Raw genomic sequence first — 27,902 nt, 5'->3', positions numbered from 1 at the left:
GTTGAATTGGTTGAATATATCTTTAAAAAATATATATCTTTATATATAGATATATATCTGTATATATATCTTAAAAAAAAAATGGGAATTCAGTTTAATTTGTTGTGTTAGGTAGCGCTAAATTAAAAAAATGAAACGGTTCCAGTTTCCAATATGGCAACACTTAGGTTTCATCTCCAGTGACTAATCTTAGATTTCATATTCTGGAAACCGAGATGTTCTTAGTTTTTCCTTTTGGTTGTTTTAAAGCTGTGAAGTTTTTAGGGCAGTATCACAATTTTGGCAGTGTTGCCACAATGGGCTGTGAAATTAATTAATAAAAACTAATTGACTAAATTTTACACCGCTTTTTGTCTATGAACTTTCAAACATGACGAATATGTTGATTTGCCTAAAACACCAACACCTTCAAAGGAAAGCTACACCTTCTGTAACTATTTGGTGCCATCTATTTTGCTGATTATTCACCCAAGTTTCTTTTTTTATTAATTTGGCATCCGCTACTACTAAAAACTGTGTCATCTCCCCACGTTTCGCTTTTCCTAATTTTTTAAAATAAATATAGTTAAACGTCCTAATTTTTTTAATTTCCATAGTTAAACGTGGCAACACTGACGAATAAGATACTGCAGTTTATTTGAAACAATCAAAAGAAAAACATAGAAAATTGCGGTTTTCAGTAATGAGTAGACCTACGATGTAGGGATGTAATTATCTATGATGCAGGAGGGGGGGGGGGAGCAAACGCCTCTCCCAGACCTCGGTTTGTCCCACCCATACCCCAGCTGAAATTTAGTTTCTTCAAAAATCTTGTCAAAACTAAAATAACTCTGCATAAATCAACCATCGAAATCACAGAAACGACACAGAAACGACGAAATCACAGAAACCACAGAAACGAATCCGTCTTCTTTAGTATATCTCTACCTTTATACTAAATGGCTCATTTTTCAGTTTTAACTGTCATTTTCACTTGATTTGAGAAAATTGGCTCCGAATTTGCCTCCCCCCTCCCCTGCACGATTTTTAATAAAATTGTACTTATGCATTAGCTGGTACCTACGCAAGAAGTCAAATTTGGTTAATGCTAATGAAATAAAACAAAATATGATGAAAATATAATAGTTTAGAAACAAATTTGGGCTATATATTTGCACATTAGGGGGGGGGGGGTAAAGCATAGCATATATTAAATACGTAAAATTTAAAATCCCCTAAACCCCAAAAACCAATAGTTTGAATATTGTAAACGCAATGACAAACCACGGTTTGCGATCCAATTCTCTATTGACAGATACCCGTTTGATTAGTCTCCTTTAGCACAATATACCGTGTGGGTACCAGCTAATGCATAAGTACCGACAAAATCATTCCACTGCTATGATAGGCCCAGGTTCTGAAAAGCATCTATTTTAATGTCCATGGTACTTAAAAATTCCTTTACGTATTAGAAGTTAAACCATAGACAGAACATTTTACAGCTTTATTGTGTTTATTAATACAAAAAGACAATCACTAACATCAAAAGTACAATTCATGATTGTAAAGTCGAATGATATTTAATTAATAAACATTCAGGGTCCGGTTGCTCGGTGGACAACACAAAGGTAGGTCCCTCCCACATCTTCAACCTGAACAATTGATATCGATTTGGCCTTTAACATAAGGCAAAAATTAGTGCGCGGATAATTTAGCAGATTTCTTAAGCAGTTGCACTTAATAATAGTGCAAGAAAAGTTGCCATGAAAAATCCGAAATAACTGAGGTAAGGAGTTCGTGACCACGAACAGCGGGCAATAATAAAGGATTTGATAATCGGCGCGGAACTTCGATGATAATACTGATGATAATAACGATATTATATCGATGATCAACTGATATTTGAAACCTTCCATCGTCATGCCGATGATCACCATAGGGGTAAACAGGTTTTAGCCTTGAGGTGATGGGTGCGCAAGGATATTCCGATGGGGGGGGGGGTGAAATGGCATATAAGTAAATCATAATGAGCAAGTCCATAGAGTTTAAGGGTTTGCTCAAAGCTATTCTTCATTAATAATAACTAACCATTCACTAATATTTTCGTTCCAAAACTTAAGCTGACAAAAAAAAAAAAAAAAAAAAAAAAAAAAAAAAAAATCATTTTCATTATTGTGCGCGCAAAAGGGGTTGTAATGTTAGCCGTTTGTTGTTGTTCTGCTGACCGTCGAGCGAATCACCCTCCAATATACCTTTGTGATACCTTGGAATCAATATAAACGAAACCCTCTTTTCCCCTTGAGCTTTATATCAATCCGGGACATCTTGAAACCCCCCAAGTAAATTTTGGCCCTAGATATTGTTAATTTTTAAATTATCATAGGGGTTGGACAAAGATATTGTACGGAGTATTTTTGTTTGGCTTCTTCCTTCTTTAATTTACATGTCTTAATTCATATTTCACAACATTATCCAACTGTCGAAATATACCATTCATAAAACATAAAAAAACATTTACAATACACAAAAGAACATAAAACTCCCAGCAGAAATATATATAAAACACAAAACACATTAACCTGCCTGCCAATTTTTTCCGCAATCATTTATAATCACTTTGAAAAGGATAATTTAGAATTTCATCTTAAAAAATTATCGCGCATCAGTTCCCAATGACAATGTCTCAGTTTCAACCAATCAGCTTGGTCGAACTTAGATGAATTTATATAATGGCCGATATCAGAAAATTGAACAGCTTTTCGAAGAGCATGAATAGCGATTCAACGTAATCTTGTATTATTCGAATATGTTTCTCAGTTAAACTGAAATGAAAATATTATGATGGTAAAAACTTTTAACTAAGACAGTGAACGTTTAGGAATTTTCCTTAGGGGAATTCTCATTGAATTTCCTTTCTTTTAAGATCGTGGCAACGCGTGCCAGGTAAGCTGGTATACTAATCAAAGTCCAAATATTAGTATGCGTACAAAACGTTATTGTATTATCCGTTTTATCCGTTATTGTATTTTCAATGAATTTTGTATTTTCAGTACAATAAAATATCTGCTGTAGAGCCACTGGGGGTGGCAGGTGAACGCCCATATAGAACTTTACCATGTATGGTCCAAGGACCACGCACCATAAGGGAACTTATGAAGAGCGTAAATTTTTCGTTAATTTAAAATTTAAGATATTAATTTAGATTTAATCGAAAATAAAGTTAAATTAAACAGATAAAAATCTTAACAAATTTAAACAAAAGTTAATCTATGTGAAATCTGAATATTTGAGAACCACCTTTTGAGAATCACCTCCCCTCCCTCCAACGTTCGCTGCACATGCCAATGTGACATAAACAAAGCACTTGAGTGAAAATGAAGATATACGTATCAACACCAAAATTGGCATACACTATAGGCCATTTTGTAAATTATGACATCATTCCATCTTTTCTGAAAAATGTGGAATTATGTTATTTAAATAACATAAACTTCCTTTTACGTGATGCTACTTGATAGTTTGCTTTTTGGGCACTATTATTTTAAGTATTTGTTTCCTACGTCTATGTATTTATTTATTAAATTATTGTGCTATTTAGTATAATTTTTATTTAATGCAATTATATTTTATTTAGTATCAGGGCATTATATATGTCATAACTATATAAAATTAAAAATCAATTATTATAATAATATATTTATTATTCTAGTTAGCTGTTCATTTATTTATTTTATATATTTATTTCAGATTTTGGCATCTTGCATACTTGTTTTTTATTTAAATCGGAGATTTAAACTCATTCGAAGTGTTGTTGTTACAAGATCTACCTTTTTGGTAGCTATGATTTCTAATATGGTATATTTCTAATATGTAGATTTCTAACATGAACCTTCCCCATTCATTCTATTTCCTTCTGAAATGTATTTATTCAATAAAAGTAAATTTCTAGACGCTATGGTAAAATTTTAAATAAAGCCGTTCAATTCTCCACATCAACCAGTAGAAATTACCCTCCATCCTATCCGTTTAAAGTTCATTCTATGGATTATCCATTGAAGTTCATTTGCAGACCCTTACACAAAAAAACACTGAAATGCTATAGCTATACAAAAAGTTAAGGGTCCCCGAATCCCCCCTCCTATCAAAAAAAAAATTACAGTTTTAATTCTCATAAATTATCTTGTAAGAGCCTCTACCCTCCAAAATCAAATAGATGATGTTTGTTACGGAAACAGTTTTTAGGGATACCTGTATAGTTAAAGGTACAGTTTAGTTAAAGATAACCTTTACAATTGATGAATATGGACGACATTATATACTTCAGCATAAGAAAAGTGAAGCAAGGTGAAACAAACAATATTCAAGATGTTAGTGATTACATAATCAAAAGACCATAATAAAATGCAATTAAAGAAATCAAAACGCAAAAGCAAAATAAAATAAAGAATACAAATGTAAAAAAAAAATACAAGATCAAACAATATATTAAAATCTAGCACACACTTGACAAAAAAAAAAGTTTGATTTAATATTATGCTTGAAAATTATTAGAAAAAATTATTTGGCAATTACACAATTCAGTGAAGGAAAAATTGTTAAGAGAGTGATTTAAGGTGAATACTTGGGATACTACAACATTAATTATATTTATTACAATGACCAATTATATGTAGATTATACATAAAACGATATAGATTATACATAAATTATGGATATAATGTAATTACAACTATAAGATAAGGAGATAGAGAGGTCACTTAAGCTTCCAAAGGATTTCATTGATAATTTTTTTTTTTAGTTTATGCCTATTTCCAGATATTCAAAAAGAGAAAAATAATTGAAACAGACCCGTTTGCTATAGGCTGAGGCAAAGAGTGTATGTGGAAATTTCACAAGGAGGGCGCAAAGACAGATTCTAAGATCACTTTCGTAATAGAAACAATAAGCGTACCTTACATATTATTTAATTATTATAATTTGAATACAACTTAAAGTATGTTTAAATTATACAAATTTTAATTATATAATAATTGTATTAATTGCATAATACAAATTACATAAAAGCAAAATAATCTAAATATTATTTAATATAAAACTATTAAATTTCATTAGAAAGTTAGATTTCTTACTTATTATGTACTTTTGGTGAAGGCCAAGTATTTGAAGAGGTTAAGAATCAGAGCAACTCCAAGCCTGACGAAACGAGGTCGAAAACGTTGCAGAAACTTTTCGAGGAGAATGCAAAGGTAGATTTCCTTAGTTAGAGAAGTGTTGTAATTATTTAGAATATAAATCACAACATGCCATATTTCTTGTTTATAATCCTAAAGGAGGGGGAGGGATGTCACCTCTGAGCCAACCATACTGGAACGAGCGACTTTCAGCTTAAAAAAGGTTGTACAAAGCACCTATTTCCCCCTTCCATTTTTGAGGGGGAGGGTTATCACACCTTACCCACCCTGCAGGCAGCAGTGATTTTCCTAATTAAAAAAATTGTACGAAGGGCGCATCTTCACATTTCCTTCTTGGGGGAGGGGGGAACAGTTGTCACACATGAACCTCCTCTGAAAGCACCAGTGAAGGAACTATCTAGTAAAATTTCCTTCTGGATTTTAAACTGAACTGAAAAAAGCGCTATTTACATCTGAATTTCCATTTTGTTTTAGTTTACTTAAAAATTAAGACAATAGTTTTGTTTGCTCAAAATACCATGATTTGACATTTCAAATTTTCTGCCAGTTTGTTTCACTTTCTCAAGAACCTTTTCAACATTTTTAGTAACTTTGCCACAGTGACTAATGTCGACATATTTCACATTATCGGCAGCTAAAAGTTGAAAAACAAGGTCTTCTGTTACTTGAGTGCACCCAGCTAAAGAAACGGCTTCAATGTGGCTCAGACGTGGGGACTCAAAATACTGACTCAACCCAGCTGATGTTAATCGGGAACACTGGCTTAAGTCTATATGGGTAAGATCTTTCAGGTTTTCTGACAGTATCTGAAACAAAACAATGAAGCTATAGATTTTGACAGATATCTAAAAAAGAAAATAGAGAAAGAAAGAACGAAAGTGAAATACAGAGAGGGGACAAGAGGGGAAAAGAAAAAGCTTGAAAGGTAAATACACACGAATTTAAATTATTCGGGGTTTCAGATTCCTCATAAGTAATATAATAACGGGGTTCACGAATTTAAATTATTCGGGGTTTCGGATTCCTCATAAGTAATATAATAACGGGGTTCACGAATTTAAATTATTCGGGGTTTCAGATTCCTCATAAGTAATATAATAACGGGGTTATAATTCCAGAATTCTACACCGTGCTGAGTTTTGATGGAGGACTCGTACGCAACAATTCACTTTTGGCGAGGGAGGAATTTTCTAAACAACAAAAAGGAGGTTATATAAAATTATAGGGCACATCCGAATTGGACAGCTCTTCTTTCAGAAATTTAACTATGATAACTAAAAGTTTTCGAACATCATCCAATTTCATAAATATAGTTTAATTTTTGAATAGATAATTGCTAATTGGTTAATTATAAACATATTTAATTAAGATCATAAAGAGTGTTAAAATAATTAAGTTTACAAAATTTTGAGTAATGGATTAGGCAAAGTACCTTTCAATAAACTCTCTCAAAATTTCAGGCCGAAATCATCACGGACAAGCTAATTATAAACATTTTAAAGTTATTAATAGTTATCCCTTTGTCAGTGAAAACTCTAAGGGAAAATGTTAAATCTCTATGCAGTGTCGTATCTAGGATTTTTTCTTCAAAGGATGGGGGGGGGGCGGGATAAAAAAATAAATAAAAACACATCAAAAATGTGTTTATATTCATTTTTGTTATGTTTTTACGGGTTTATCATCTATTCTACTGGGGTTTAAAACAATTTTTGCAAAGCATGGGTTTCCCTTTGCTGTGTTACGAAGTCTTCATTTCCTCAGACAATCCATGAAAATAGGGTAGTATTTTTACGCATTCAGATTTGTAGTAATACTTTTTTTGCTGAATTATATCTTCCGATACATTTACCATCATAACTAGAATTGTTTTAATATACGTAAAAATTACAGACCTACGACCGCGCACCTATGCAGGATTTTATCTCGGGGGGGGGGGGAACAAACATTTTGGGGGGGGGGGGAGCAAAATAAAAAAAAATCATTTTCATTTCCCATATCGCAAAATAGGAATGAAGAATCGCATTAGAACTGACACACCAGGGTGGAATCAGAAATAGAATCAGAAAAATTGTGACATCATCTAATCACTGTAATTGCCCTATATAAGGTTTTTAATTATTTTGATTCCAATGGCCCACATTTCATTTCAATCTGACACCATTTTCAAGGAGTTTCAGACTTTTATTCGAAATCACCATAAATTTCTTTTCGTAATAAACTTTTGCTTTTAAGATGAAGCGAAATAATAGTTGTCATTCCTAAATCAGTGTCAGACGGCAATTTTTTCTCATTAGGCAGTTTTTAAAAGCGTTTTTTTTTACTTTTGGGTACTATACGCTGCGGTTCGCCTTTTACTAGGTTGCAGCTACAGCTGCAACCATGATAAAAATTCTTTTATATAGAAAAATAGCTTACCAATAACGCAGCATCAGTAATATTGCAGGCAGCCAAGATAAGCTTTTTCAATCCATGGAGACTCGGTTTTCTGCTACTTGCACCAGGGGGTCTTTGAACTTGGCTTTTAGGTACAAATATATCGCGCAAAAATCCGTCGTTCAATCCACACGTAAAACTCAAATCTAAACTGGTAAGTGGTGGACATAGAAACTCGGTCAAGGCAAATGCTGTTGCTACACTTGTTCCCTAGAAATAAACCGTGTCTTAAATCGGCTGCAGTCAGTTTAACCATATTATGTAATATGCATTTTGCATAGTCAGGGATGGACATAAAATTCGCTCATGGCGAACACACCTGCTATGCTTGCTCCTAAAAAATCAACTGTATCTCAAATTGCCTATAGCCACTTTAACAACGTTAGGTTATACAACACAAATTTTACACTGTAAGTACTGGATATGAAAACTCGGTCAAGGCAAACATTGTTGCTACATTTGTTCCCTCGAAATCAACTTTGTCTCAAATCACTTACGGTCTTTTTAACAGCGTTATATTACAAAACGTAAGTTTTACACGGTAAGTTCTGGGCATAAAAACTTGGTCTAGGTAGACACTGTTGAAACATTTATCCCATATGAATAAATTGAAGCTCAAATTGGCTGCGGTCACTTTGACGTAATGTCACATTTCAAAAGATACGCGTGTCATATGACCTTCGTAAGAAGATGAAGATGCAGTTTTTTTTTCAAAAATTGAATTTTATTTCACATTAACTATTGTTACTTTTGAAAATCACGTCGATATAAAATGTAGCCTTCAAATGACCCCTTAAACATCTCTCTATAGCGTTTCAATGCCCACAGCCTATAACGAAATAAAAAGACGAACAAAAGAAAAGGAATACATCACTGCTTCCAATGCAAAAGTGGTTTTCCATACTGTTCAAGATAGGGGACTGCAATTCTTCTATATGGGGTTTTGGCTATGGTGATTCTAATGGCACATTTTTCATTTCGATCTGACACCATTTTTTAATAGTTTCAGGCTATTATTCGAAATTCCCATAAATTTCTTTTCGCAATAAACTTTTACCAATAAGATTGGCCAAAATAACAGTACCATTTCTGAATCAGCTTTCAATGGCAGTTCTTCCTCAAGTGACATTTTTTCTTTTTAGAAAGAGCGTTTTTAATTTTCGGCTACTATGAGATAGAGTTCTTTCTTTACTTGGTTACATTCGACGCCACAACGATGATTTGTGCAATGTGTGCACTCTAGATTTTGCGTTCTTTGTGGCAAGTCTCCAATGCTGGCCAGAAATAGACATGTTTTGCACATTTAAAGTTGCTATGAACAAGTGACTAATCTAAGGATTTTTGAGTTAAACGAAAAGCAAACATTGGATCTAAGCAACAAAAAGATATTCGTTTCAACTATCCGTGTTTTTAGTTGCCTTTTACTTCTCTGTGGTATCAAAGCAATTATTACTGTTTCAATAGCTTACTGAATGTTTAGGCCATACCCAGGATTTAAGTACATGATGGGGCGGATCACATACGAAACGGTCTTTTCAGCCCTAGGGTAACCAAAAATTACGTAGTCTACATTTCTATGAAAATTTTTATATTCTGAAGCGAGTGTTCAAATCATTAGCTTGTCCTCCCCTGGGTACGGCCTTGGTGAATGATCATACGAAAGTCTTGAATGATATCCGTTCGGAACTGATATCAATTAACACAAATTATTGTCCAGGATTTTTTTTTGCATATTACCATAAATTACTATTTCAACGTTGGAATAGTTGCAAGCCGCATAATACTTACAAAAACACTGGTATTACTCGGCCAGGTTGTGGGCCGCAATTAAAAACCCTGAAGGGTGTATGAGGAGCCAAGAGCTGGATCTTTGACAACCTTGGTCAATAGGATAGATACACACCAAATTTTTATTAGCTCCAACGATATAACCTGACATTTCAAGGCTGCTTTGGCTGGGACTAAATACACGGCTTTTGTATAATAATTACAAAATTATTTTACTCAAAAAGGTTTTGGGCCGTAATAAAGTACCCTGAATAGTCTCGTATGGCCAACGAACTCGATCTTTTACAACTCTGGTCGATCGTTTTGAAGGCCGATTTAACATCACCCGAAAAAAAAAGCCCTTCATGAGGACAAACATTGAGTCCACCTCGGTTTTGAATCAGAACTGATCCATTTAGATAAGATATTAAAAAAAATGTCTATTACGAGCTCGGATGGACCAAATTCATATTTTGAAGTTCAAATAAGAAAAAACACAACAAGAGAGACAAATAAAAGCAACAGAAACAGCAGAAAAATAAGCCAATAAATTTAAAAGAAGGTAAAGCAAATTGATCTCAAAAACATAAAATGGTTCAAAATAAAAATTCATATAAAACAGGTTAAAGAACACATTAGCACATATCAACACTGAACGATTTATTTTTTGAATAGATTAGGTCAAGAGGTCATGCGATGAAACTGAAAAAAAAGAAAAAGAAAACCAAAACATGTCAAAGTTAAAACAGAAAAGGGAGGAAAACGTGGGAAGTGGCTTAAATAATAAAAGAGGGAATCATTAGGTTGTTTTATTAATAGTTTCGGTAATGTAGGAGACCAAAGCTTTTTAATATCTGGAGTTAAAGCAGCAAATAAGGTAAAAGATAGGTACGGGCGGAGAAACAGTCCTGGGGTGGGCAGAATCTGGATGAGGAGTGTTGTTTTGGGAAAATATTTTCCGTAAGAGGGTTTGGTATTGCAATTTTTGAAAAACGGAGAACAAAGTACCTCTCCTGCACTCAAGTGTTTCTAGCCTAGCTTTTTTTAGAAGAGAGTAGAGATGTTTATTTGTTTCTTCAGCAGGAAAAACTGTCCAAAACATTTATGCACTGAAGACATTATTTGTATTCCTTCTAAGATAGGCATTCAATAGATTTTTTAAAATCTAGAATCTCTACAGGAAAAACTTCCGCCAAGTTCACTTTGAATCCGATTTACTAGCCGGAATCGACATAGCAACATCAATTGGTCGCTTTCACTAACATCTTTTGTGTGTTTTTTTTCTCTAACTAGTTTTTTTTTCATTAGAGCAATAAATTTTGGCTCTCAGATAATAAAATGAATATAAAACATCCATTATGCTATTTATCTTTTTCAGGTTTAACAATTTTTAGGTTTTGTCTTTTAAAAATTACGTAATTAGAAGAATTAGATTTAGTTGCCAAAAAGTTTCCCCCAAGTCAAAATCATTGACGTCCAATAGGAGTGTTATTAAATCATAAAATTATAAAGGATGATCATTATTTGAGAATATAAACTTGATCCCTCAGGCAAAGTACCCTTATCCACACCCCCCCTCATCCAAGGCTCTTCCCTTTCATCCACTCCTAAAATCTCCTTTCTCAAGACCCCTAACCCTTCATACTTCCCCAGAAAATGCAACACACTTTCCTCCCACTCTCTATGCATCGGGCAACTGTAAGGACCACTCTTCATTTTAACTCATCCCAAATACTTACTTCTTACCCGAAGTGGTATAAAATTACATCTACAACAAATTACACATTTACTATCATCCCTAGATAATCCAGCTCTAAAATATAGCTCATACGGCAGGATGAATTTTGGCTGGAGTGTCTGATAAATTAATTAGATTGATGATCCGTTTTTTTTTTTTTTTTTTTTTTTTTTTTTTTTTTAACTCTAGTTATTATGAGGAAACACAGCAACATCAATAATATATTTGTCATAATAGCTCCCCATCAGAGGCAGCGGGATTAAATAATATATACAAAAATATACACAAGAAAAAAATATTCAAGAGCAGAGTTTTCAACACACCATTCTATAAAAATTGTTTATTACCTTGTCGGCTGTCTAAATGTATTTATGTGTTTTTTTTCAATTACTCATTTTTCTCCTTTGTTGTCTCATTTTCTTATACCCAGTTTTGTGCTGTGTTGTGATTCGTGTATTTGTCTTAAAAGCGACAAGCACTGTTCTTAACACTATTTGTATTTTTTTTTTTATTATTATATAATTAATATGGTATATAATTAAGCTCAAAATATTAATCATTTATAGAAGGTAGTGGTGACAACCTTCTCGTGGTGCCCTTGAAAATATTGGGCAAAAATAAGGGCCTGCTGCAACTTATTTCTGATACTGCCCAGTCACTGGCTGTCCTGCCCAGTGTCTGCCATGAAACAGGATGCCGAGATTGGATGAATTGAAGTCAGCAATGACTTTCAAAATCACTCCGGAGTTAAATCTCCCCGTACACATGAAACACCGAACGTGGCACAAAAAAGATCGCTTGTGGGGCAATCTGAGGTAGGAGATAGGGATTTCTTGTAGGTACAAGTTCTGAGGATCAAGAGTCGCTTGCCGTTGATGGTTAGCGAGCGGTAGGTGAATCTACCCTCTCTTTTGACGGACGAATGTTGTCTGCCCAAGCTGGTCTGAAGCTGGCTGGTGGGGTTCTTGCCATGGGAGAGAGCAATGGTAGACACCTTGGCACTACTACGGAAGGCTCTTCAACAAAGGGGAAAAATAGACATAGAAATGCCCTATCTCAACACACAGAACGTAAGGGGGCAAGGTTGGTCCAGTGGCTATTGGTGCTACATTTTTCTGGGGAGGGGAGTATGGGGGCAATAGGCCTTGTGGTCTGAACCCTTACTCAGTTTTGAGAGTCCCCCCAAATAATAATCATAATAATCTACAAGGAGGCCTAGAGCTGATTCATTATTTGAGGAGGAAGGGTGGGGGGGGGTTCGTAACACTAAATGAAGAATATAAGGCATTCCTAGCTTACCGCTAGTTTAAGCTCTTCGAGTTTAGGTATTCTCATAATGATCCAACGGAGTTGACTGTGGCTCAACTCTGCCCATGAAAGGTCCAAACTTATTGGTTGGCGTCGAACAATGTACCTCAGTATCTCTGGCGTCACTACTTTATTATTTACAGATATCTTCTTAAAAAGATTCGGGCTGATTGCTGCTTTACACCAGGCACGAGAGACGTAGCTGCACTGAGTCAGGTCTGAGCGGGATAAGTACCTTCAAAAAATTGTATGAATAAAAATACTGAATTAAAGAAAATCTAACAGGAGTTTAATAGATTTCTACCGGTATATCGGTCCTCTTTATTAACACTTTTTTTTCAATCCGTCTATTTAGGGAATCAAACATTCAAAGATGGAAAACCATATCTTCAAATCACGTACTGCTTTAGACATATCAAATCATCATATACAACAAAATCTAACAGGACTTTATCAGCTTTCTACCAGTAGATTGATCCTCTTTATTAACCCTTTTATTTAACTCCGGATATTTATGGAATTCAATCTTCAAAGATGGATTGACGAATCTTCAAATCACACACTGATTTAAATATATGGTACCATTACAGGTGAAAATTATATCAGACATACTGATTTAAACATAAGGATTCGTCGTACACAATTAATGCCTGGTTATTGCTTGTTTGAGATAGACGTGGGCGTGTTCTTGCCATGGAGTTTACCAGCGAGGTTTTGCTAGTGTGAAAGCATGATTCCGGATAAAATATGGAAATTTTTTAACAATGTTGGTCCTTAAACAGTGAAAAAAACTTACTTCCTGGAAAAAATAATCAAGATTAAAAATAAAGTGATGGGCAGTCAGGAGACATTTTAGGTAGGTTCTAAAACTCAATTAGTATACATGATGATTAATTATTTGTAATTATTTTTGTTTGACTACAGATACCAAAAGATTATAGAACATTTACGTATCAAAATTTTACAAAATAAAGTGGTTAGAATAATTGGAGAATTTGTGAACGTTTTTTATGATACAGAAAGGTGCAATAGAAATTTAAGAGTGATGAATGTTGGACAGCTCAGGAATTATCAGGCTGCAATTTTTGTATATTGATGTCGGAATGATATATGTCCAGATATTTTTTCTCATTTTTATAAGAGTAATAGTTGCTTACATGAGTACAGTAGTAAAAATATGGACAACCTTATGATTGAACATAGGCAGAGTAGCCAGGTAGGATTTACGATTTGCTATATGGGACCAAGTGTTTGCAATGTGCTGCCGGCGAGTATTAAGGTGGCTGATCATATACAGCAATTTAAGAAAATATTAAAGAAGTATTTACTGGCAGGGGAGAATGAGGAACTATAGTTTGTGTAGTCTTTGTTTATTTTTATTTATTTTAATATATTTATATATATATTTTTTTTTTGACGAAAATTGTCACGGTACTGTGGTAACCGTTAATAGATGATTAATTTTGGGCTTGATGATGTTATCTATCTGGACATTACCCAAGTAGTCCCAGGGGCAGGTGTAGTAAATTATGGTGAAAAAAACGAGAAAAAAATCCTAGTACCTTGTTGTAGTTGAAAATCAGCCCATTCCTTTTCCAGTTTATTGTAATTCTTTAAATTTAAAATTCAAATAATGTTGCAGTGTTCAGTCGGAGCATTGTCAAAAAGACTGTAACCGCATTGACAGATAAAAATAGCAAAAGTTAAGGGAAAAAATGAAAAAAAAACATAAAAGTCTACCCGGACTTTTGTCAGGACTACCTGGACAGGGAAGATACATTCTTCCCTGTATTTGCTGCTAACGCTAAATATCAAAGAAAGTAAATTTATCAGAAGGAAAGATAACCCAGTAAATGGATTTAAGTCTTTTATGTGTTCACAACAGAACCAAGAGTTTCCGAAAACAAGGCAATTTTTAGACTTTACATAACTATAGAGTAGCTCGAACTTCAATTTACCTTCAAGTGTAGTCAGTATGCCAATAAACTAATTTGGTGGAGAATTCTTTGAAATGTGTAAAAATTTAGTGAACAAAATTAAACTTTGAGGGAAGTTGGAGCTAGTGCCTTAATTATATGTCTTGGAGTCGGGACCCCCTTCGACCTTTGCGGAGAGACTGATATTTCTATCAGCACATTCCCAGAAGGGATTGTTGAATTTTAAAGAAACTTGATTGGTTTCTTAAAGTAAATTCTTAGAATGAAAGAGCTAATGGAATAGTTAGGCTTTTTGGGGAACAATGCAAAATCTGAACTTTATTGGGCAGGCAGAGGAGAGAGGGACCCCAAAAACTCGTCATCAGTTCAGTTATCAGAAGGGGTCAAATCTCGACCAAACTTGGTTGTGAGTAAGACCAAGTGCCCTAGCAGTGGAAAAAGCCTTCAGCCTTTTCTTAGCTAGAAAAAGAACGAGCCCGTGGGAATCACGCAGCACAGTTACACAATTATGACATGATACCTAATACAACATCTTCTTGTATATAAGGATGCATATTTTATGAAAAAAAAAACGAATTTCATTTTAACATTACGTTTGCTAATTACAGAAGGCACGGCATATAGCAATTGACATTAAAATCAACTATTAAACATCTCCGTGTGATGTTCCAGTACCCTGCAATCAGTGAAAAAAAAAACGAAAAAAAGGTTCGAAATACTATATGTAAGCAATGGGTAAAGCTAATAGCTTTCAGCCCTCCCCGAGGGCTGGTGGTGGGCAAGTGATTCTTAAAGACATAGTTATCAGATATTTCGACTATGCTTGAAAATTGGCTATCTCAAAATTTTGATCTGACGACTTTGGGAAAAAAGGGGCGTGGGAGGGAAGGCTAGCTGACCTCCAATATTTTTGTTCACTTAAAAGGGGGACTAGACCTTTTCATTTCTGATAAAATGAGCCCTCTCTCGATCTTCTAGGATTACTGGTTTGGTACAACCACCCCTGGGAAAAAAAACGACAAAAAAATAAAACAAATAAACATGCATTCGTGATAGTACTTCTGGTAACAATGCAAAATTCCACAGGAGCTTGAAATCTCTATAGTAAGGTTCTCTGACATACTGAACCTGTTGGTGTGATTTTAAATTAGGATCACTTGATGTTTTGAGTGTAGTACCCCCCCCCCTCTTTTTTCCAAAAATTGGGTGAATTTTCTCAGGCTCGTTACTTTTGATGGGTAGCATCAAACTTGATGAATTGTGTATATTTTGAATGAGCATCAAAATTCGACTCTTTTGATGTATTCATTGTTATAAAAAGTTATTTCTTAGAGTTTTGATTACTATTGAGCCGCAACGCTCCTTACTTACAGTTTGTTACCACGAACACTTCGACAATCTTGTGGAGCTTCATCGATTGTTATTTACCAGAAACAAAATATAAAAGCATAAATGAGGTGTCCGTTTTAAATTAGTTACTGCTTTCGTCAGGGTTGCTGCGGTAGCGGCAACCTATTAATAGACGATCACGTCCCATTGTCACCTCCACAGCTGATAAAACAGGTCTGCCAGTAAAAACTGCATTATTTTTTTTTACTTTCTGACATATTTTGACTTGATAAAAACGAATAAAATATCCAAAACATTTCATCATATTAATTTTCTATTTTCTGAAAAAATAATTCCAGAACCTTTTTTTCGTTTTTTTTTTCACTGCTAGCAGGGTACTGGAACATCAGACGGAGATGTTTAATGGTTCATTTTAATGTTAATCGCTATATGCCGTGCCTTCTGTAATTAACAAACGTAATGTTAAGAATGAAATCAGTTTTTTTTTTTTACATAAAATATGCATCCTTATATACAAGAAGATGTTATATTAGGTATCATGTCATATTTGTGTAACTGTGCTGCGTAATTCCCACGGGTTCGTTCTTTTTCTAGCTAAGAAAAGGCCGAAGGCTTTTTCCACTACTAGGGCACTTGGTCTTACTCCCAACCAAGTTTGGTCGAGATTTGACCCCTTCTGATAACTGAACTGATGACGAGTTTTTGGGGAAGGGAGATTTTTCCGGGGCGGATGATCGGAGGGATTTTTCGGACGTTGGATGATTTTTCCGTGGAGGAATTTTTCGCGGGGAGAGGAAATTTCCATTAAGGTGAGCTTTATTTCCAAACATTATTTTAAAAAATTAAATAGAAAAAGAGTTTTTTCAACTGAAAGTAAGGAGCAACAATAAAACTTTTAACACTTTACTCTTTACGCTAAAGTTTTTGCTTAAGACTTTTAAACAACTTACTATTCTAAATAAATGGCCCTAGTTTTTCAGGAGTCAATTTTTAAATAATTGGAACAAAAAGCCAAACTTCAGCGCAACGAGCGAGGTATTAAGGAGGGGGCAGTCCCCCTCATATACGTAAAAATTTTTGTTCGTTTTAAATTTTAACGTTTGATCCTTACTTTTGGTTAAAAAAATCTTGTTTTTTCAATTTAATAATATATAAGTCTTACTTGAAAATACAATTCAGAGCATCGTAATTCTCAAATAGCTGTTTATTTCTTTCGGGCAGAACCAAATTTGGAATCTGAATCTCAACACCGGGGTCTTCTTCTTTCACTCCCTCAATTGCCAGCAACGGGGCCCCCTGCAATAGCTCTGGACACTGATAAACATCGGTCAAACTACTATTTTGATTAACCCGATCACTACCTCCTTCTTGATGGTTTTCAGTATGAAAAGGGGTTTGCTTCTCAAGAACAGGAGGGCTGAGGTCCCACTCAGAACTTTCTGAGCCCTTGTTTCCACTTTTGTTTAGTTCAGGCGATCCACGTATTTCTTTTGTGTCTCCTTCAGTTTCGCAATTGTCCTTCGAAATTTGCTTAACTTCATTCTCGTCATTAATATTCTTTGACACTTCTCTCTTTTCTACTGCATTACCGTCACTCTTTGATTCTTCTTTAACTTTATGTTCATTGTTAACTTCAGTCTTTAGATTTTCAATCTCGTTTTTGGTAGCTTTATCCTCAATTTTCGATAAATCTTTCTTGATACTTGATTCAGTTTGCCAATCAGCAAATGAATTTCTACTTCTTGAGCTGCGCAGTTTTCCTTTTGAGCTTTCTACACTTATTTGGTTCTCATTTACCTTTCTATGTCCTTTACTTTCAGGAGTTTCTTTCCCTGACTTTTCGGGTGTCAACTTAGGTGGACTTGGTAGATTCTGTCCGCTCTTGTTTCGCTTTTTTGTCCTTTCTGATGAGCTGCAAGGACTTGACGAAACGGAACTTCTTAAACGGCGTGGCCCTTCTTCTGCGTCAGAAGCTCTCTCTTCTTGACGGCCCCTTTTCTTACATTCGGATGAATTATGCTTCCCTTTTGACTTAGTCTCTTCTTGTACTTTCTGTTTCTTCTTTATATCTGCTTCTTCTTCTTTTCCTTTTTTAGTTTTATTCTTTTCTGGGGTTAGTGTCTCGGTTCTCTGTGAGGATTTCCCACGCGTTACTCTCGTGTTAAAAACCTTTTCTCTTTCAGCTTGTAATCGTGTTACTCTTTGTGGCGTGTCACCTTTATCATTCTCATCTTCACGTTTGATTTTGATATTTTGCTTTTCGGCTTCTTCTTCTTTGAGTTTTAGAGCTCTAGCCGTTTCCAGTTCTTTTATTTTCTTCTTTCGTACTTCGTCTTCTTGTTTCTCCTTTTCCAATTTTTCGAGATTTGCTATATGCCGGTCTGTTATTGGTCGTATAACAACTATTGGCTGGCGTATCGATCGACCTGTCGCCATTGCTAACTCCTTTAAGGTCTGGTAGTTTAAACATTCCCTAGAGAGAAGAAAAAAAGAAGATTTTGTAATTTCTCACAAGAAAAGTTTTTTCTGCTTCTAAACAAAGAACCAATTAAAAAAAAAGTTTTCTGATGAAAGTAAAGAGCGAAGTTGAAAGTCAATACGAACAAAATGACTGCTTCGCGGTTTATGCAAAATGTTTGAAAAACTGTTTAAAGAACTTGCTTGTAAAATTTCCTTGTGCTTGTAGAATTCTAAAAAAATAGTGCTTTAACGAAAACAGAAAGCCAACGCCAAAAAATAGGAATAGAAACAAGAAAATCTTTAAGCGGTCTACAGTCAATAAAAGGATAATTCATTAAGCTCTCAATAGTTTTTTACCATCCAGGAAAACAATAAACTTTAAAACACGATTTTAAGTCTAAAAAACGCAAGAAAGCTTAGTTTTCAGGACTGGGAGAGGAACAATATAAGAGTGGACATCATAAACCTCACAAATAAGGCTTTCCAACCATGGGGGTTAGAATAGTACCCTTTTCATTCTTCTCAGCTTTCAATTAAAGAAACGGCTTTCAAAATCCATTGTTAAAGAAAACTTTCCATTAAAGAAAACCCAAAATACACTGCCACATGGCACTGTAGGACGGCCATTTAGTTCTGTTAATCAGTAGACGATTTGTTAGTAAAGATGGTGGGAGCAGTGAATATGTTAAAAGTATAGAATAGTCAAGGCTCAGGGCATTTTTTCACAGTTAAAAAAAAGTTTGGAAGAACAGGAAGATAAGTCTGCAAACCAAGATTAGAATATTTGAAGCTACAGTGATAACAGTAGTCAAATATGGCTCTGAAGCATGGGCGCTTCGAAAAGCGGATGAAGATTTGCTAGATGTTTTCCAGAGAAATTGCTTAAGGATTGTTCTGGTTACCCGGCTGACTGACCGTATTTCAAACAATAGGCTATACGAAAAACGTGGTTCAATACCGCTCACTAAGGCTATAATGAAAGAAAGATTGAGATGGCTAGGGCACGTTGTGCGGATGAAGGATGACAGATTGCCGAACATTGTTCTTTCGGCCAACCCTCTCGGGCTAAACGGAAACAAGGTCGTCCTTGTCTGGAGTAAGAGGACGTCATAAAGAAAGATTTAAAGGAAATGGCTTCGTGGGAGGGTGTAAAAAGGGAGGCTTTGAATAGATTGGGATGGAGGAGGAGCGTGGGTAGCTGTGTTGGCCTCAGGCTGCTTTGTGCTGCGGTGAGTTGTTAGTAGTAGTAGCAGTATTGTAAGCCCCAGGAGTGGGATTTGCAACCACAGAGATTTATGATAGTACCATTTCGCTCTTTACTAGATTGCAGCCATCGCTGCAACCAAAGAAGCTTTATGAGAAAAAATTAAATAATCACCGTTTTTATACACAGAAGAAAAAGAGAATAGATAAATAAGCTATAGATAGCACCTACGCAAAAACTCATATCTGGGGGGGGGGGAGGGTAAAAAAAATCAGAAGAATTACATAAAAATTTGAGAAAACTATGAATGCTGCTTTACTAGCAAAATGACTTGAACTAGCGCAGGTATGTCACAAACACAGTTAAATCAACTGAACAACAATTATACACAAGTAAATAAATCCGTGAAACAAGATAAATCAAACATTAAATATTTCCCAAAGCGAATTTCATTAAATTCCGAGTAAAATAAGGGGTAAATGAAAGATAAAAAAGTAGAAAAAAGAGAGATTACCGTTGTCTCGATATTACCGATTGCTGTCGATAACCAATTTCGAGAAAAAGAGAGAAAATGAGGAAAAAAAGAGAGATTATGGTTCTATACTTCCGTGTTAAAAAGTGTGCTTTAATTCAATTGCTTCACTTTTATAACGAATTTTCAGAAGCCAGTCATATTGTTCCTTATTTCTAGATAGACACATTTTTAAAAGCCTGATTAGCTTTAAACCATATTAAAGTGGGAAACCTAATTGGTTTTTATGCGTGAACTTTAGAACCAGTAAAAATGAGAAAGTTTTTTACTGATAAAATTTTTACAAGAAAACTCGCTGTTTCTCCCTGCCTACATATCTCTCCCTAGTAGAAGCTGGGTATATTATAATTATTCTTTTTCATTTGTCGGAGTCTAGTATCAAGTCTAACAGTAAACATTTTAGCCCAAATCTATAGATATAATCCTGTCCACAATTGTCAGAGGATTTTTGTGTCCAAGTTCAATTTTTAAGCCTCTTTTTTTGAATTTTTGTCAAAAATTGCATTTTATTTTAATAGAATGGTTTTAATACGTACATAAAAGCATTAGACATCAAATTTCCTTTCAAATGGGCCTTAAATAGGTCCTGATGATGTTCGATGCCCCACCAGCAGTAACGAAAAAGAAAAGAAGAAAAAAGGAAACATCAGTGCTACCCATAGTCACAAAAAAGTGATTTTCCTTGTTATTCAAGGTAGAGTTGTAAGTTTCTTCTATGGGTTTTCGATAATGGTGATTCCAATGGTGTACTTTCGTTTTGATCTGACGCCATTTGTGAGTGGTTTCAGGGTCTTTTTCGAAATTCGTGTAAATTTGTTTTCAAAATAACATATTACAATTAAGACTAAACGAAATATAAGTCACCATTTTTAAATCAGCTTTAAATGGCGATTTTTTCTCATTTGCCTTTTTTTTAAATACGTTTTAAACATCCGGTTACTATAGGCTAGAGTTCGTTCTTTACTTAGTTACTGCTATTGCTGTGACTATGATCTTCCCAAGTCTGTCACATTGGCTCTTCGTCAATCCCGAATTCCAAGCTGGACATGGATACTACAGATACGATATTATACAAATGAAACGCACGGACTTTAAAACTTCAGTTGCCAAACCAAATCAATCTTTTCAGGATGGAAAGAAATGTTATAATGAATTTAAATTAGGGGCAACAATCGTAAAAATACAGAGGAACCAGGGGGGGCAAAAACTCCACCTAAAAAATCACTCCTGCATCATGGTCACAGGAATAGCTCCTATTTAGGCATGATTTTGGGAACTGCCTTTGCTAAGAGTTCGATTCAATTATCCAGACGATCGCGAAATGAATCTTTGTTATTAAAATTAAATAAAAAAAATAGATATTTTCAACTGAAAGTAAGGAGCAACTAAGTAAGAAGTAAGTAAAATTAAGAAATTAAGTAAGAAAGTAAGAAGAAATTATTAAGTACAGGAAGGAAGCTGCCCCCTCCTCAACATCTCGCTCTTTACGATAAGTTTATTACGTACTTTTAAAAAAGCTTCTTATTGTTCTAATTAAACGACCCTTGTGTTTCAGGAGTTCAAAATTCAAACTTTAGCGTAACGAGTTAGGTGTTGAGGAGGGGTAACCCCCTTCATATACGTAATAATTTCTCTTCGTTTTAAGTATTAATGTTGCTCCTTACTTTCAGTTGAAAAAACTTGTTTTTCTTATTTAATTTATGATCTTTTTTAAATAATGCCAGGAAATCTGGCCCCACCTCCATGGAGAAATCCCCCTCCACATGGAAATATCCTTTATACATTTTAATTCCGGTGAAAACTTACCTCCGACAATTACCCTTAACTCCACGCGTTAAATTGAGACGGAAAAGAGAAAGCAAGACATATAAAAATAATTTTTGCTTTTGACACCCCTTCCGCTATACTGTTTTTAAATTTATTTTGAGAAGGTACGCAGCATATATGATCATGATAATAAATAATGATAAAGCTGTACACTATAAAAACAAACATTAAAAAATTTTGAGCACAACTCATTCTTAAGCCCGGGAGAACAAACCACGAATTATAATAATTACGAAATTTTTTTTTTTTTTTTTTTTTTTTTTTTTAATAAAGAAAATAGAAACACAAAATATTATTGGGAGGATCTTTCCATGGAGGAAGTTTTCAAGGGGGAAGGGACATTGCTGTGAAGGGGGCGCCGGATTTCCCAGCCCTATTTAAAAAAAAAACGATCAGAAATTAAAAAAAAAAAACGTGTTTTTCAACTGAAAGTAAGGAGCAATATCAAAACTGAAAACGAACAGAAATTATTACGTATATGATCTGGGTTAACCCCCTAGTCAATACCTCGCTTTTACGCCAAAGATTTTTTTAGTACTTTCATAAGAGCTATTTATTCTAATTAACGGCCTTTGTGATTAAGGGGTCATTTTTAAAGAATTGGAACAAAATTCAAACTTAAGCGTCAAGAGCAAGGTATTGACTAGGTTGCGAACCCTCTAATATACGTATTATAATATGTGAATATAGAAGTTTGTTACGTACGTTTATTCGCAAGTTACGTATATTTATTACTTATAAAAACGTTCGTAAATAAAATTAAACAACTTTCGAGGAAGCCATCTAACCAAATAAAAATAAAATTAATATGCAAATTTTGCTTTGATTATTCATGTATGGTGAGCCAAAATCAAAACCTGAATTAATTTAAAAACGTTCAAAAATTAAATAAAAAAACAAGTTTTTTTAACTGAAAGTAAGGAGCGACATTAGAACTTAAAACGAACAGAACACTAAAGTTGCTCTTTACACTAAAGTTAGACTCTTTCTCACAGCTCTATTTTTTAAAATAATTAACAACTTTAGCGTAAAGAGCGAGGCCTTAAGGAAGGGACAGCCCCTTTCATATACGGAATAATTTCTGTTCGTTTTAATTTTAATGTCGCTCCTTACTTTCAGTTAAAAAAAACTTGTTTTTTTACTTATCTATGAAAATGCCTGCCTTCTTTGTGCCTTTTAGAGTAAAGTTTAAGACATCCAAATTTATATAAAACAAAATAAAAAATTAAATTGTGGCGGACAAAAACTTCTGTTGTATTTGTCTATATAACAAAAAATGGTCTTGAGCCAGATAGAAACTGATGAAAGAAAATGATTCAAACATACGGAAAAAATTAGACATATTTTACATAAAAAATTAATAGGTTATACGTAAAGATCAAGAGTTCCTTGTGACACGTGGGATTGAACCGGGAGCCCTTGGATCGTGAGTACCAGCCTCATCCACTACGCTGTCACAAGGTAGTGGGTTATGTTATTTTTCTAAGAAACTGTACACAAACTTTTCGTTGAAATCATAATGGCTGATTTGGCCTTTTTGGGGAGTGCCGATCATGGGTTGAAGGGGCCTCCCGCAAATATATACGAGGTTCTATAGCTGACATAGAAAAAAGGTGAACACACCACTTGATTCTTTTTTCTTCTTTTTTGTTCAAATATAATAGGGGAAAAAGTAAAAGAAAACATTAAAACAAAGAATTTCTTCCTTTATATTATGCAGCATACCTCTACTAATCGTTTTGTCTTAGTGTTTCACCGAGATAGGAATTCTGGCAAATTCTTCAAGTGTAAAATTTCCCCCGACAAGTTCACCCCCTGGAAACTTCCCTCCCCATGGAAAATTGCCCACGGAAACCCCCCCCCCCATCCAAAAATGTATGCATATCTTACAATACCAAATACTATGCTTAAACAATGGGTAAATTGTATAACTTAAAAACCTTTCCCCTGGGGCTGAGGGGGGGGGGTCATGTTATATCCAAAGGCATATTTATTTGGCCCTTCAACTTTGATGAACAAAATGGCCAAACGTTTTGTTCAGTTAAAAAGGACACTAGAACTTTTACTTTCCGTTCAAATGAACCCTCTCCTGATACTCTAAGACCATTGGGTCGATACGATCACCCCTGGGAAAAAATAATAATAATGATAAAAAAAACACTCATCAGTGATCTTTCATCCGGCAAAAAATAGAAAATTCCACATTTTTGCAGATAGGAGATTGAAACCTCTTTAAATAAGGTTCTCTGATACGCTGAATCTGATGGTGTAATTTTCGTTAAGATTCTTCAAATTTTAGGGGGTTTCCCCCCTTTTTGGAAAATAGGAAAATTTCATCAGGCTCGTAGCCTTTGATGTGTAACGCTAAACTTACTGAAACTTATATATTTGGAATCAGCATAATAAGCCAATTCTTTTGATATATCTATCGGTATCAGAGAGAACCAAGAACCAAAACCAAAACTGAGCGAAAAATAGTTATTGTAAAAAAAGCGATTGAAAAAATCGTAGTGATTGAAGAGCAAAAACATATTTTGAAAGAAATTGCCTAATCCAAAGGAATCCCACTTTGAAGCTAATCAGGATTGGCAACTATTGTCAGGGTCTTACTTAATAGTAAAATGCAATTACGAAAACAAATTTAAGGGAATCTTGAAAAAGAACTTGAAGGACCTCGAAAGGGGTAGCAGATTGAGATAAAAGTACACCATTAGAAATACCCCCATTAGAATCATCAAGGTCAAAAGCCCCAAGGCTGAAGTTTTCATTCCCCCATCTTAAAAACCTGATAAAATCGTATTATCGCCTGGTTAGCACAGATATGTGTTTTTTTGTTTGTTGTTTTGTTTTTTTTAAAGAAAAAAAGACAGTCAAAGAAAGATAACAATAGTATTAAATGGAAAACACGTGGTACTATTGCGGTTTGCTCCGTTCAGGTAGAAAGTCTTAGCCACATTCTCTAAGTAGCTTGTGGGTGGCAGGAGTCATAAGGCCCCTGTACCATACCCTTTTGAGGCTTGACAGAACCATTACTCAGTATAAGTATAAGCTCATTACCCACTCCTTATATTATGAAGCTATTTTGTCCCGGGAGTTTTTGTCTATTATACGGCCAAACTGGTAATAATTTGATTCTCAAGACAAGCGGTCAAATTTCTAGCCAGGTAACTTAAAGTATATTCACAGACAGACCAGCCTTCGAAATCGAGGGAAGGGGGGTTAGAGGATTATTATTTGAGAGGGGGAAGTGGAAACCTAAAAAAGATAATTTTTAGGAGTGTGTTTTCCGAGGAAGTAACCCTTAGAGTGACCTAAAAATGGATCTCTTACAAAAAATTAAATGATTTATCTGCAGATTCGACTGTTTTTGGTAGTATTAAAGGCTTAAAAGGACTATCTTTTTACCTTCATCATATTTAACGCTCTATTTCGGTGATTTTTAAAGATCCTAAAAAAATTGTAAAAAGAAGAAGGTACCAGAGCTTCTTAACCAAGAAGAGGAGTTCAAGGTCAACATTTCAAAAAATTAGAAAAAGAAATAAATTGACAAATTGGTGGGATAGAATTACCACCGCCCCCCTTCCCTCCTAGAAAACGTAATGATAACCACCAAAAGGTAATGATAAAACTTTTGGAATCCAAACTATCCAATCAAACTATCTATATTGCATGCGTCTCTGGCCTACTTTATATAATATACTTTTTACAAAAGAAAAAAAAAAAAAAAAAACAACATCGGACCATGGCGACAAACAAAATAATAACAAGTAATAAAATGGATTTTATAACATAAAAACCAGCCTAACCAGTGCTTCGAAGAGCCCAATAATTTTAAACGGACCCCATAATTGCCATAAGGAAAGTCTATTCTTTATGGTAATTGCTAATTTTTTAACCGTCAACCTCAATATTTTGTTTTTCCTTCAGTCATACCCATACCAAAATATATTACCTCCTAAATCCATTTTACCTCCTAAAAAATATTACCTCCTAAATCCATATTACATCCAATGTTTCACACTCACCGGCAAATGAAACACTCTTATTTTTTGTGCATTGGTTATGAATAGTCTTTTTTTAAAGACTATTTTTTTCAGACATGAGAGTCATTTTTTAACCTTCTCGATATGTTTTCTTCTTTGCCCAAGAATATAAAACCGGTGTTACCGAATGCCTTGCATAAAATAGCAGAATCGCAACCATGCGTTGACGGCATACTTTTCAAATAAAATACGTTGAGGTGAGAATCGAAAAAAAAAATTGTTTTCACAAATACACTGATTGAAGAATTGAGTACCCATTCAATCAAAAACAATGCATCAGAAAGAAGCAAATGCGCCCCTTGGGAAAAAAACTAATAACTGCCTTAACTAATAACTATAACTAATAAATAAAAACTAATGACTAAAAAAAACACACAAAAATGACGCATGCACCCCCTATAACAAACTTGCCTTGTTTTCTGGATAGCAGCGTAGATTCTCTCTTCATTCTCTGTTCGAGACTCCGCCCTGCTTTCACCTCTTCTTGAATCATCCAGTCTAGAGATCACTTTCTTTTTACGATTATCGTTTTCATTAATGTATCTTCGCTTAGACTGAGACCGTCTTTCTCCTCCCTCTTCAGCCTCTGTTGAGGGCGATCTAATATCCCCAAAAGAGATCTCAGCTGGGACTGGTGTTCCGCCTATCTCAGATTTTATGCTGGGATTTGGGCTCTTGCACTTCTGAGGGGTTAAAGCCTGTCCCCCAGATTGCATGGAGCTTGTTGAGGGCTCTACTTTGATTTTTATAGCTCTGTCTCTTGCTCTGAAGTGTCTAGGCTAAAAAGGAAAAAGTTAAAAAAGGAAGATTTAGAATATCGATCTGGGTAAAATATGTCAATACAGAAAAGACTAAAACGAAACCAAAGATCCAGAAGAAGTCAAAAATAAAAAGAACAAAGAAATGGGAATACATAGAAATCAGGATAATAGCAACACATACGTTATATAATAAATTTAGTACAATTATTATTGTGATTAATTTATGATTTCTTCAAAAAATTATGGTTAATTCTAGATTTTTTTCGGGGAGTTGTCTGAAGATGATTTCAAGTTGGCATTTGAAGGAAAAATATATAAAATAAATAAAAAGATGTATGAAAAATGCAACTTAATCTCACTACCCAGGTTAACAATTTAAAATTTAAATTAAACTTCCGAATAAGTTAAAATTAAAAAGAGCAAAGAGATGGGGATAAATGGAAATAAGGGTAATAACAACAATTAGATAGTACCACGGATCATAAATTTATTATTATATATAATTGTTATGTGCAATTTATGGCTTCTTTAAAAAGATACAAGCAACGAATCGTACATTTTTCCAAGGGGAAATACCTGAAGATAATTTCAAGCGGGCATTTGAAGGACTCCATAAAAAACAAACCTATATGAAAAATAGAGCTTGGTCCCAATATGCAGGTGCGGACGGGGCCAAACGACGAGTAACAATTTCTTGAATGAATAGGAAGAGGAAACAAGAAAAGACGAAAAGGAAATGAGGTTAGCAGCTGCTTTTGTATTAAATCACGAATTAAGCAAGGTTGTGTTCTATCCCCCTTTATATGGATCATTTTGATGGACTTTTTTTCTTAAGGAGCACAGGAAAGGCAATGGGAGTACACGGAATCAAATGGGGAGGAAAAACTCCTGGACTTAAATTATACTGATAATTAAGCATCCTAGAAGAAAGTGTGAGCACAATGGATGAACTTTTAGAGGTTTTGCGACTGCGGGGCGCTAGAATAGGTTTGAAAATTAATGTTAAGAGTACTAAGTCGCTAAGGCTAGGAATAAGTGAAGATGAAAAGGTGACATTGGGTAACGAAAAGTTTGAGCAGAAAGGGCAGCTTCACTTACCTTGGTAGTATTATTAGTAAAGACGGTGGAAGCAGTGAAGATGATAAAAGTAGGATAGCCAAGGCTCGGGGTGTTTTTTCACAGTTAAAAAAAGCTTGACAGAATAGGAAGATTAACTCTGCAAACCAAGATTAGAATATTAGAAGCTACAGTGATGACAGTGGTCAAATATGGCTCTGAAGCATGGGCGCTCCGAAAAGCGGATGATGATTTGCTAAATGTTTTCCAGAGAAATTGCTTACGGATTATTCTGGGTACCCGGCTGACTGACCG

At 34.7% G+C, this 27,902-nt stretch overlaps 1 protein-coding gene across 2 annotated transcripts in view; it reads right to left on the bottom strand.

The window, feature by feature from the left end:
- Positions 1–1,468: 1,468 nt before the first annotated feature.
- The window catches only part of LOC148941969 (jmjC domain-containing histone demethylation protein 1-like), a 123,168-nt gene continuing 96,734 nt past the window's right edge, over positions 1,469–27,902 (bottom strand). For both annotated transcript variants that reach the window (XM_089102881.1, XM_089102880.1), the window contains exons 13-17: positions 26,182–26,549; positions 16,867–18,177; positions 12,409–12,652; positions 7,587–7,814; positions 1,469–5,977 (exon numbers count right to left, since the gene is read on the bottom strand). In XM_089102881.1, coding sequence (XP_088959007.1) covers positions 5,651–5,977; positions 7,587–7,814; positions 12,409–12,652; positions 16,867–18,177; positions 26,182–26,549 — 2,478 coding nt within the window. In that variant the 3' untranslated portion in view covers positions 1,469–5,650. The remainder of the gene's footprint in view (positions 5,978–7,586; positions 7,815–12,408; positions 12,653–16,866; positions 18,178–26,181; positions 26,550–27,902) is intronic.

This window comes from Artemia sp. Qi Xiang Cuo, chromosome 17 (genome assembly GCF_049724085.1).
Source record: "Artemia sp. Qi Xiang Cuo chromosome 17, ASM4972408v1, whole genome shotgun sequence".
Classification (NCBI taxonomy): Eukaryota; Metazoa; Arthropoda; class Branchiopoda; order Anostraca; family Artemiidae; genus Artemia; species Artemia sp. Qi Xiang Cuo.
The sequence above is the reverse complement of the archived record's forward strand: the minus strand, read 5'-3'. Positions and strand labels throughout refer to the sequence as shown.